Genomic DNA, 13124 nt, shown 5'->3' on the forward strand with positions numbered 1-13124 from the left:
AACGTTTAAATGTATTTTCATAAGTTTCACAGCTTTTCTTATTGATAAAGCCCGAACTGCCATTCATACTACACCTAAACTAATGATAAATAATAATAATAATGGATTAAATTATATAAATATTCCTGTTTTCCCGCCATCAGTTACACAGCTATCTGGTTTCTTTTTTATGTTTGTAGTTTTTTTACAGTGAGTCCACAGGAAAAAATGACATTTTCTGTGAATTAATGAAAACGTTATATTTTACTATTACAGAACAGTCTGGGTAATAAACTAGCAGAGCAAATATAAATGTATAACTGAAATCGAGGCACACAAAGCCTGTGAAAGTCAAAATCCTGAATCCAGCATGCTCCTCGTCACTCTCGCAGCACAACGCATCACCTTCACCTCTTCTTCTGTTTGTCGTCTGGGCCTCAGACTCGGCCAGGTCAGATGAGATTGACACCAAAGCAGATTTTTCCTCTTCGCTTAAGTTTAAGCTCAGTAGATCCTCGTGTGCAAACAGAATGGGACTTTCAGGGAGTGAGGAGAATGGGCAAAAATCAAATCGAGTGCTTCTTTAAAACTGAGTTGTGAAACTTCTTAATCGCTGCTTGCAGATTAAAACTGAAAAGATCTTTAAGTGTAAGTGAAGAGTGGATCTAAGAGCTAAACAGGCAAGTTGGCCCCGCTGCCACTGAATGCTCCGGCTTAACGCTTTACGAGAACAGGTGAGTAATGTGTCACTGGCTGTTGACAATCAGCACTGCTTTGGAGTTCAACTAACAAGACGCACAACTCACTACCGCTGCAAGAGATCAAGATCAGCGTTAAATCACCAGAAACCTCTCACACCATGCAAGACGTTTTAGTCAAAGTACACTTCAGCGTTTCAAAGATTTCTAATCTCTCTTATCCTAAAAATCCTACTATCGCCACATGAATTCATCACTTTATTTATGCCCTCTAGCAGCACATCTGAAAACCATCTCGAGGGGAGATACTTTAATGTTTTATCTGTTAGTTTGGTAATGACGAGTTGATTTTATTTTCTCCTGGTTCAGAAAGGATGAACTGGCATGTGCTCCAATAAACCGCACATTGAAAATTGTGTGTGTTTTTAAAAACTATATAAAGGAACTATATAAAAATGTTCATGCAACATCTGTTTTACAAGTTAATAATCATAATACATGACAGACAGTAAACGGAGATAGTTGGTACCTGATGGATCAGAGTTGCTCCAGCTTTGGCTGCCAAATCCTTCATCTGGGCTGCTGCTCAAAGGACAGTCTGTCTCCTGTTAATCAGAATTGGATTAGAAAGGCCTTATCAGGCCTTACCTCTTAGAATGATGAACAGTGCCTCGCTGACAACTCCTGTCTTGCATTAATCAAATAACGGGCATCCACAAGTTTCTATTTAATTGCTCTAAATAAAGCCGCATGCATGCGTCAACAGATAATGCTGTCAGCCTGTAATGGAATATGAAGCCACCGTCGTTCAGCCAAAGACATGCGCACAAAAAAAGGTTAAACATTCTTTAAAAGGCTGCTTCTCTTTATGGAGTTCAATCACAAGGAAATGAGATCGGGGCAATTAAACTTTTTTTTTTTTTTAGCAGTTAAAGGTGTGTAATTGCAAACTCTCCCTATTAATTACCAAAATGACATCCAGGGGACAAGGAGGAGGGCTGAATCGCTACCTCGCCCACGAAGGTGTTTCCACGTTTGTTTCTTTCTCTTAAACAAATGACTTCGCTCACCTCGAAGACTCGGCAGACAAATGGTAATCGCTCTCGCCCTGCTGGCACCGGTGCATCTTGTTCATTTGCTCCAATTGATTAAAACTAAGCGTGCGAGGCACCATTGGCGAGCGAACGCGAGAAGCACCCCTCTCCCCCGCGACAATTAGTATCATCCAGCACGTAGGCGCATGCCAATTCTCATGCTGGGGCAGACTAAATACAGATCATTGGGGGGGGGAGGGTGGTAAAAGGAGAAAGCGAGCACTCTGGAAAGTCAGAGGCTGGTCAATAACAGATGAGAAAGAGGTTACTGCTGTGCCAAAGTGCTTGCTGCTGAAAATCCTTATTTTGCAGGATTTAACATTAAATTAAATAATAAGATTGTAAAGATCTAAAGTCCTCTAAGGCCTTAAAAAAGTGGCCTCACTCACTGTGTGAGCAGATTATCACAATTATCAATCAAAACACTGCTAAAGTAAGTTTCCTCTCAGTAAGTTTGAAGACCCAAAGCGCGCTTACTTTCTTCCCCCCTTTGGCCTGACTGAGGATGCCGTTACGCTGAGCTGTCATCTTTCCGCTCCCGTCTCTGACCAGAGTGAGGTAGTAGCCGCTGCCGAAGCATTTCTTCAGGAAGATGGAGGAGCCGCAGCAACGCATCTTGCCGTGGGAGATGATGGCAATGCGATCACCTAAGATGTCTGCCTCGTCCATGTGGTGCGTGGACAGAATGATGGTGCGGCCTGCAGGGGGAACAGAGAGAGGCTGGGACTAGGGGTGGGTTTTAATAATCGATTCATCGATTAAAATCGATTCTGGCTTGGATAACGTGATATCGATTCATTAAAATCTTGAATCGATTTTTTTATATAAATGTATTTTGCCCGAAATTCCAGAATCTCAGGTGAAACGTCACAAAATTTCAACAACCACCAAACATTTAAAACAGTAAATGAGAGCAGCTTCTGCACAAAGACGTAAACACAAAGCGCAGACCCGCGGATCAGAATCGGTGAGATGTCGCCTTTCTCACCCGACGGCACGGACACGGTCGGGGCTGAAAGCCGACAGCTCGCTGATTCTGATGTTTCGGCGGATCCGCGCTTTGTGTTTACGCCCTTTTTACGCTGATTCTAAAGCTGTTAGTTTTATCTCTCTCCAAACATTATTGACCGAACCAGCAGCAAAAGAAGATCCAAACTTTGCTTCACATAAACATCGTCAAGAATTCACTCTGACTTTTACTGTTTTGCTTCCACCACAATAAAATCACACTTCATGCACAGCTCTCTCTCTCTCTCTCTCTCAGTGTACTTCAAGAACAGTTTCCTGTCTATCCCCGAAATCTGTTTTCTGCATTATTCGCTTGCTTGTTACGCACAAGTCTACCGTTGTTTACAGCGCTGTCGGCCGCTGTTTTTCTTTTCCTTTTACTTACTTCCGAAAAGAAAACCTAATTTCTGCCGTTCAATAGGCTTCTGAACAAATTTAAACTTTTTAAAATGATGCAAAATGCAAAACGCTGTGTCTCTAATAAAACCGCTGTAACTTCAGAGGTAATGTTCATATTTTGATTAATGGTTTTGTTTCGTTTTTGATCTACTGCAGAATATTTTTATAAAATCCAGGCCAGGAAAATCACCTACATGTTTTTCTGTGTTTTATCTTCAGCTACTGTGACACAAAGGCACCTGCTGTGGTGTGATTACACCTTTGATAAAGTCTTGCGAGTGTCAGCTTCCTTTTTATAGATACAAAAATATGTAAATGTACTGATCTGAATTATAATATTTCTGACTGTCTGAGGCAAAATTTCCCCGATTCAAATTGAATTGAATCGAATCGTGGATCGAATCGATTCAGGACCTCGTGAATCGGAATCAAATCGATTCTAGAAATCAGTGACGATACCCAGCCCTAGCTGGGACGGCGTCGCCTGAATGGGACGAGCAACGTCGTGCACGCTCGTGTGTGAAGATGATGTGCAGAAAACAAGTCAAAGCTTTCTTTTTAATTAAAGAAAAAGCTGTTTGAACCATTTCTTTTCAGTTTGGACCTTGTTTGTTTCAACAACTGTCATCATTAAGCATAAGCAGCACAAGAAAGGATTCCACGGATCAAAACTGTTCAAATCAAGCCAACATCCCAATCTGCGTGGTAGTCACTTATCTCCGGATTGTTGATCCCACTGTGTTTTTTTCTTCTTCTCTTTTTTTACTCGTGCTTATCCGCATGGCAACAAAGCAAACTCCAGAAGAGTGCGTGGGCGTGAATCTGGGACAAAATTAAAATGATGATAAAGGTCACCCTAAGCCTACTTTCGAGCGTTTCTATGAGACCACATTTTATTCCAGCTCTCCCTTTTGTTCTGCGAGTCCTTTGATTCGAGAGGCGTCAAACTGAGCCCAATTGCACTGACAACTAAAGCATGCATTGCAAGATTATTCACAGGTGTTCTTATCCTTTCATATCATGCTGTATCAGATAACACATATTAATTATCACGTACCCCGGTAATCAGAAGAAAAGGGCTAGATCTATAATGAAGTCACAGCGTGGTCGTGTCTCTGCAGTCTGTATGAAAGCGGTATCACAGGGTAACTTTTGATCCTGCCATGTTTTAAAGCTGAAAAAAAAAACATTTAACCTGACACGTGTAATATTGTTATGAAAGAAACCTGCTTAAAAGTGAGCTGCCAGAGTGGTGTGTCTTAATGTCTTTGAACTGCTGAGGCCAAAAGACTCAATAAATGATACTTAATAACAGATTTGTTCCCACGCTAGTGGAAAAGCGCCGTGGATGGCACCGTATCGACTGGTGGATCAATCAAAATTGTCTATCAGGATCAAATAATGGTATAACCATTGAACCCACTGATGTGACATTCAGTGCTGGAGAACGATTCCTACTGGTTGTTATAATCTCTCAACCTTTCCTGTAGTACTGATGGCTGGTTTACAGTTATCGAATGAATTCTGACAAAGCTTTGTAGGCGTGTAGAGCGGGGTCATGATTTATTGGTCAAAAAGTGCCAAAAAGCCTTATAATTTAGAAACTAAGATTCTTACAAGTGTGCTGTGCATTGTCAACATATATTAAATCTGCATACGATACTTTTTATAAGTCACATTTGACCTCTGACCTCTCCTTCAAGGTCAACAGAACAAATCTGAAGGTCTAAGTGATAATAATGCCATATAAAGATGCTTAAAATGACAAAAGGTTTTCCGAGTTGCAAGAACATGTTGGCACGGCAACCTTTTTGTCTATAGTTGACTAATTGTATAGGGACTTTATTATGACATCACAATAACAGGTTATAACCGTTTACATACATAATAATTTGAATACATCCACTTTGTTCCTAAGTAAATAACTTTTTATTGAAATCTATTATGAAATTAATTTTACTGAACAGTGAAGTGAATGCTACTATATGAGAAGTGCATAATGCATCATGGGATTGCAGCCCTAACTATGAGCTTTAATAAAAGGAACATTTTAAGCCCAATCCCAGAAATGTTAGAGGTGTATCTGCCTGGGAACTCCAGTGAACCTTCACTCTGAGAATGAAGTGCTCTATAAGCGCTCTATGGTACTATGAAGCCATTAAAATACAGTAACACCTGAACATTTAGGTTTTTGTGAGAGTGTTAGATGAGAGAAACAAAGAGAAGCCAGTTTGGAAGAAACATCTAGTACATAGCACGTCACCTCTTTGCTGAATTTCTGAGCGTTTCGTGGAAAAGGTCAGGCGCCTCTGCTGAGCAGGGCTGTTTTTACACTGAGCTTGTTAAATGTGCGCCTGTATCCTGCACAGGTCACACCATCCCAAAAAACAAAGGACACATTCAGAGGTCATCTACCGCAGCCCAAGGTGGGCATTTTTGCTTGGCCAACTATTACCCCACCTTTTCATCCTCCACCCCCTCCGCCCACTCTTAGCACTGCCACCAGCTGAGCTGCTAAATCCATCCCTTCTCATTTAAGTATTGCTGCTTTATCCTATGCCAAGCAAGTCTGGATCTCACTCTATATAAACTCCAGCAAAATGCCCGAGTTGAATCAAAGCCCGCAACCCAGTCAATTTAACATACGCAGGAAGAAAGCTACGCTTATGAAGGGGGAGGGCTGAGGAGATTTGAGGTTTACTTTGACTGCGCCAGCTCATTTTGTTTGGGATGCTCAAACTTTCAGATGATTTTCCTGGGGATTTGTTGTGGTTTATAAGGGGAGAGGGGGGAAAAAAAAATCAAAAAGCACTGCATCATCTGTGAGTTGGGAGAAAAATAAATGTGTTTGGACTGCAGATGGCCCACATAGGTATTCTGATTTATAGTGTGTTGCGGTGCATTACAGCGCAAAGTGATATATCAAATGGAGTTGGGTGTGCTCAGGTAAATTGCTAGTACTCGCACTGCGCACAGAAAAGTGAGGCTGGAAAATCTGGGTTCTTTTATTTAGCTTCCTTCCCTCTAAATCACGTTGATAGAAATGGATTTCACAGTGGTGGGAAAGGCTGGACAGATATTATGTGCGTCGGCAGTAAGATGAATTACTGGACAAAACCGTATTAACGGCTGTTTGTGGCAATCAATTCAGATCAATAAATTTTGAAATTACCTTCACGCCGTTTACAGCCCGTCCGGGGGAGTTAGAATAACCAGATGACGCTATGTTCACTGTAACACGGCTTAAAAGTTACACCAGCTGAAAGACTCACGGTGCAGTGATTGTGAGGAGCTTGAACCTCAAGAACTAGCATGGCATAAAAACAACCAGTGATATGTTTTTATGCTATATGCACTGCAATACTGCCTTCAACCACGCATTATTGTGTGCTCCTGTCAAAAATGCACTGTATACAGTACTAAAATAAACACCACCGCACTCACAGTCAACAATAAAGGGGGCTGTTGCAAGCATACTTGACATTTGTCAGTAAATACATATGCAATAGAAGAAAATTAGACTGCAGACTGACAGGTAAATTATTTTTACACGCTCCTAATAATTATTCATTATTTATTTTCACTTTAGCGGCGCGCCATTTTTCTCACATGCCTCGTCAAAATCTATACATCAGTCTCTCTCTCGTGTTACAGAAGTGTGAAAATATTCGCTCTCGGTCTTCTGAAACGCTGAATGCACATCGCTTCTCACAGTTCTTGCCGTCAGGGAAGGATTAAAGGTAACACTGTGATGTACTGCTCGTGGCATTTTTGGCATTTCATTCTGATTAAACTCTCATTAATGACTTACTTGTATTGTCCATATTTACTACTTTTGCATTACTGCTCATATCACCTGGTGTGAAATCCTTGGATATATTAGATACATATTATAAAATATATAGTAGCTGTTATTAGGTACAGCTTCCTAGTACCAGGCTGGAACTCTTTTTTGCCTTCAGACCTGCCTTAATTATTCATGGGGAACATTCAACAAGGTGCTGGAAACATTCCTCAGAGATTTTTGTCACAACACAGTTGCTGCACATCTATGATTCCAGCCCATCCAAAAGGTGCTCTTGGATCGAGATCTGGATATTGTGGAGGTCATTTGAGTAAAGAGAACTCATCATCATGTTCAAGAAACTAGTTTGAGATGATCTGAGCTTTGTGATAAAGGGACGGACTTACTCAATACTCAGGTACTGGCTGTGGTACTGAAACAATGCTATTAGGCACTAAGGGACCCAAAGTGTGCCATAAAACTATCCGGTCTTTAAGTGATGACGTGATGAATCCTGCTTCCGGGCCCAAACTACTCCACGTTTAATAATGCGTTTGTGTTTTTTACATGTTTTAATGCTTTGTATCTTGTTCTATTTAATCTCAACAAGCCCCTAAAAACAGTCAGTGATCACCGTCGGCCTCTCTCGGTTTTTATTACCGCTAATCAATTCAAAGCTCAGATTTTAGAACCTTACCATGTAACTACAGCCCAGCTCATGCAGCAGTATATTATTGACTAACCTTGTACTATGGATGGATTTTCTCAGCTGTTCTTTTGACTGAAGTTTGGTCCGTTTACAGCATCCTGCTATGCGATTGCATTTGTCCAGAACCTTCGGAAACCCTCAAGTTAACTTTTATTGAGTGGAAAAAAGTTAGCGTTCATCCTCCAGCTTCACAGTTTATATTATGCTAACATAGCTGTGTTGCTAGCGATCACGTAGCACATTGTTATATACGAGCTAGCCAAACTTCAGTAACTCAACTAATGTCACTGCTGTTTACCTTCCTGTCTTTATTTATTTCGGCAATGATAGCAGAGCTGTATGTCTTAATTTGTTTCAGAAATATCCCTCAGTCAGAACATGGTATATTATATTTAGATGGAAACTAGCAAGCTAACTCCCTGCTAACGTTAGAATTTCATAAATTCTGTTTTCATGGATGCCTGGATGTTAAACTTAATTGTTACACCTGGTAGAGCAGCAACTCTGATCATTTCATTACAGATGAAAGGATTTAGACAGTTTTTAACTCTCAGTGATGCCACAGTGATCGTGTGACTTAGCGACCTGCAGCGGAGTTTGGGCCCAGGCACGGCTAATGACGTCAGACTTAAAGACCAGATTGATATAAATCAAGATGGATCCATGCTTTCATGTTCTTTACACCAAGTTCCTACCATCTGAATTTTGCAAGAGAATTAGAGAATAATCTAATATAAAAAGTCAAATAGTCTATTGTTGAACCTGTGTAAACTGTAGCCTCAGTTTTGTGCTCTTAGCTGACAGAAGTGGCACCCCGTGTGGTCTTCTGCTGTAATAGCCCATCTGCTTCAAGGTTCAGAGATGCTCTTCTGCTTAGCTTGGCTGTAACAAGTGGTTATCTGTATAACTGTTGCCTTGCCTTCACCTTAAAGCAGTCTGGCCATTCTCCCCTGAACTTTGGCATCAACAAGGCATTTACACCTGGAGAACTTCCACTCGAGCCTATCCCGGCTGTCATGAGGCGAACACAAAATGTATAATATCCATTATATTAATATCATCCTCAAGGCCCATTTTACAGCATAATGACCGGGGTAATTTAATAGTAATCAACTTCCTGTAATGGATAATAATTAAAAATTCATAATTTGCTAATTTTTACTTTAAATCGTCACCTTCTGCAGTAATTTTCAAATGAAATATGACAGAACAGCCATTAAAACCCACCTGAAATGCATAAATTGACCAGCTTGTAATTTTAGCTTTTTGATGAATATCCAGTACTTGACTTAAACATGCACTGAGGGTTTAATTTGAGCTGCAGGAGCACGCACACCACATTCGTGTTCCTCTGCATCTTGACAGGTTTTAACAGTTTTCAGCTGCCACTAACCAAATAAGCCCCGAGTGAATTTAACACACACAAAAAAAACACCCCCTTGGAGCATCGCGGTCAACCTGTCTCTGTGTGTGTGTGTGTGTGTGTGTGAGGGGGGGGGGGGGACTGCACACTTAATTAGCTGTAAAGAAGCGCAGCATTAAGTCCAGCATCAGCCTAAAGCTTTTTCACACAAATAGACCGCCTGTAGCCTTTTTTGTTGCTTAATGACAAACCTTAGTAACACTGCGGTGCAAATAAGAGTGGAGAGACACAAAAACATGACTCACTCAACCGGCCCATATGCAGGGGGTTCTCATTATAACGGAGTTATCTCAGGCTCCCAATTGGAGTGAAGACTTGATTAGAGAGAGAGAGAGAAAAGCTAATGGCATAGAGAGGGCAGGATGTCGCTCAATGCACATTAAACATTTAGACATCTGTTGAGAGAATGTGTTACTATAACGTCCATGTCCTGCTTACAGCCACCAGCAACCACAAAGTATATTATGGACACAGAGTGACAAGCTGGCTGGTTTGGCAGACAATTACGGACTCTGTTAAATAGCCATGTCAATTAAAGCTTCTTCTTGGATTTACTTGTCTTCGCTCGCGTTCCAATCTGTTTAAGTACGATTCACAATTTCTCCCCGTCCATGATTGAGTGTCACCCACAGCGAGGCTAAAGAAGAATTACATCACAGGGAACCGGCCGCTTCATTACCTTAACAGCTCTCGCGCTGGACGTGTTTCAGCCTCGTCAGTTTAAAGTTTACTTTGAGCTGGGCTCAGTTTTGGAAACTTTCTCGGTTTGAGACAAATCAAACATGTGCTTTGCGCATTCTGGTCAATTCTACAAACATAAGGGGGCTTCAAAGCTTTTAGTGGAGCCTCGGTTTTTACCTCTGATCTCATACCTTGTTTGTACTTTAACAGCAGTTCCCAGATACCCCTGCGGGCATAGGGGTCCACTCCTGCTGTAGGTTCATCTAAGATGATGATTTTCGAGCCACCCACAAACGCGATGGCCACGGACAGCTTTCTCTGCATGCCACCTGTAAGACAGCACAGCTTAAAAACACATCACGGCCTGAAGGAATGCACAAGCTAGTGTAAGAGCCGTTCAGCTTGTAACGCGTTGCAAATCCTGCCCGAACATCTGTCACAATAAGGTTTCACATGCAAAATGGGCACAATATTGAAGAATGATTACGGAATATACCAAAATCTATCTTTCCATCTTTTAAAGTAATGCCATAAAATGATTGATGGCAGAGAAGTAGATACACCGTCCTAGCATTATTGCAGTCTATACTCGCTTAGCTCTTCAAAATGCATCCACTGTAGTGCTAATGTAGTGGAAACGTCAGGATAGATCAACCTTGAAAGTCATATTTCAGTGATTTTGCTCACAAGCAATCCATGACTGGGGACAATTTATCAAGTAGGACTTGCTCATGACCCCCAGACAATGAATTACAACCTGTGACACACAGGTACAGTGAATGTGTGGTATAGGAGCAATATATCCTGAATAGACAGGATAAGCTACGCGTAATATTCCTTCCCAGGGGAAACTAATGCACGGAGGACACGTCAACGGCTAAATTGACATGTGCGCACAATAGGATACAGCAACATACATTAACATACAGACTCACCCGACAGGTTCTTGGCAAGTTCTTTCCGTTTGTGTGGCAAACCGACGTCCTTAATCATCTGATCCATCTCAGTTTTAACCTCTTGGCGACTGCGTCCTTTGAGCCGGGCGTAGAAGTAAATGTGCTCTTCCACTGTCAGCCTGGAAAGGTGGACATGACATCACAACGCCTGCTAAACTGACGCCTGGCGATATGGAGTATTAATGTATTTTTCGAGACATTTTCCTAATTAAACGTCCGTGAACTAAAACAAAGTCTTACGTAATAAAGTCTTACATGCATCAATGTTTCGTGGCTGCTTCACAGGTGAGGCTGTGATAGGTCGTAATGCCTTCCTCTGTGTTTGCATGAATATTTTAACCCTACTTAATATAGATGCTTTCACTCTCTGGAATTAATATTAATGAAAGTAATTTGCAGGTGCTCAGCCATAATTATGATGTAAGGCTTGCGTCTAGTTTCACGTAATCAGTTTGTGGAGTGAGAGAGAAGAAAAGGATGATTCAAAAGTTAAACAGAAAAATAGAATAATGGTCGGGAATGATGTCATTAGGAGACTTCTGGCTGGGCCAAGGAAGGGAAGGTCATTTTAAATTTTAAAAGGAAAAGGAAAGGGAAGTGTTGATGGGGAACATAAGGCAAACTCTTGTTATGTGATCGATCTGCGGTGTAATACATTTTTAATTTTCATACAGTTGAAACACGATTAAACCAACGGCCAGCACAGGACGTGAATGCACAGCTCTCTGCTAAAGTCACTCACTCATTGAATAAGACATTATGCTGCGGACACATTCCCAAGTACGTCCGGATACTGTCCATGTCAGTGCGAATGTCGTAGCCATTGATGAAAGCCGTTCCCGATGTAGGTGGAAACAGTCCAGTCAGAATAGACCTACAGAGAAAAAAGAACAAAAGTGATCCATTTTGGTTGCTGTTAACATTATCTTTGCTTAATAAACAGAGTTATTGAGCTTCCAGTGCACGAAAATTAAAGCTCTCTGCGGGAAACACAGACTAAAGATACGTTTAACTAACATGATGTTGCCCATTGGTCTGTAGTCTCAAAAATACCTAATGCTCGCAAACATGGTTGCCAAGGTGTATCCATAGACTGCCCCATCAAAGTTGAGCACATAATGACTGGAGAGGCTGTCAGTTTGAAGTATTTTACTATAATACTCAAAATATGTCTGTCAGGGGTGTGTCCAGAAGGGGGGCATTGGGTGGCACCAACCCCTATGAAATATGATTGGCCCCCTGGTCTAGAGTTCTGTTAATCTTGAAATCCCCAACGCCCTCTACTGAGAGCTTAGCAGCAATGCAGCTGATTGCATTTACTCAGGCATGTTTAATGAGGTCTCAAGTACTTGTACTTTAAGCTTTTCTATGTTAGGCAGCTTTCTGCTTTTACCCCTCTATATTTTTAATTCAATTATAGAACTTCATACCATTTACTAATTTTTGAAAGCTTTAGTTACTTATTATAATGCAGATTTATTGCATCATTATAGCTGAAGCTACCAAGCAGTAATTATAGAATAAAATCATGAACAGCTGATTTCATTAAAGTGACACACCCATCAATGGATCAATAATTCTGATCCAATAACATCATGTATATGATTCTAAAACGCTTAATTCCACGTGATGGGTGCATTTACATTAGTCATTTTAAATATAGTTAGCATATACGCTACATAAGTAGCATTATAACTTTTACTTCAGTAAAAAGTCTAAATACTTTTTGCCACTTTGTAAAACAGTTTTAAAAAATCAGCAATAGGACAGAGGGCTCCACACGAGGATGGAAATTGTGTTTTCTACACAACTTTTCTAATCTAATTTTACTTCTTATGAATCTTCTGAATACCTGTGTTTCATTTTATTAATATGACAATAACATCTAGTATTTATACAGGAAACCTGAATGTTATGAAACATATGATATATTATCATGCCATTGCATTGCCTTGCAACTACCCTATACTGGACAAAAATGCCTTTCATACAGTAGAGCTGCACGTGGGACTGGTAAACTAACATAAACATAAAGGCCTACACACCACAAACATGGTTGAGAGGTCCAGTTTCAGGTGATTTGGATTTGATTAGTTTGGCACCCATTCAGTGTTGAGCATTGGTAATGCTAACTATAAGCAATATAATCATTTAAGCATCTGAGTCACCACTTGTCCAGTTGTCACAAAGTGGAACAAACTACTCTATAAGTCATGCTGTAGACATGTTTACATCTGCTGTAACATTTGGGCCATTTTAACATTTGAGTTACCGGCACATTCCCATGCTACAGAACTGTTTGGTCTGTTCATGGCGTCGCTGGACTGATTTACTTAATCACACTGGGAAAAACCAAAAAAATAAATAACTAAATGATAAATATGAAACTGATT

The 13124-nt window shown here is 40.7% G+C and overlaps 1 protein-coding gene across 1 annotated transcript in view; it reads right to left on the reverse strand.

Moving 5' to 3' along the window:
- The window catches only part of LOC101476448 (phospholipid-transporting ATPase ABCA1), a 195967-nt gene that overhangs the window by 108257 nt on the left and 74586 nt on the right, over positions 1-13124 (reverse strand). Inside the window, exons 20-24 of the mRNA XM_004554498.4 lie at positions 11474-11605; positions 10711-10850; positions 9967-10104; positions 2249-2469; positions 1207-1282 (exon numbers count right to left, since the gene is read on the reverse strand). Coding sequence (XP_004554555.3) covers positions 1207-1282; positions 2249-2469; positions 9967-10104; positions 10711-10850; positions 11474-11605 — 707 coding nt within the window. The remainder of the gene's footprint in view (positions 1-1206; positions 1283-2248; positions 2470-9966; positions 10105-10710; positions 10851-11473; positions 11606-13124) is intronic.

Source organism: Maylandia zebra, linkage group LG3 (genome assembly GCF_041146795.1).
Source record: "Maylandia zebra isolate NMK-2024a linkage group LG3, Mzebra_GT3a, whole genome shotgun sequence".
NCBI classification, from domain to species: Eukaryota; Metazoa; Chordata; class Actinopteri; order Cichliformes; family Cichlidae; genus Maylandia; species Maylandia zebra.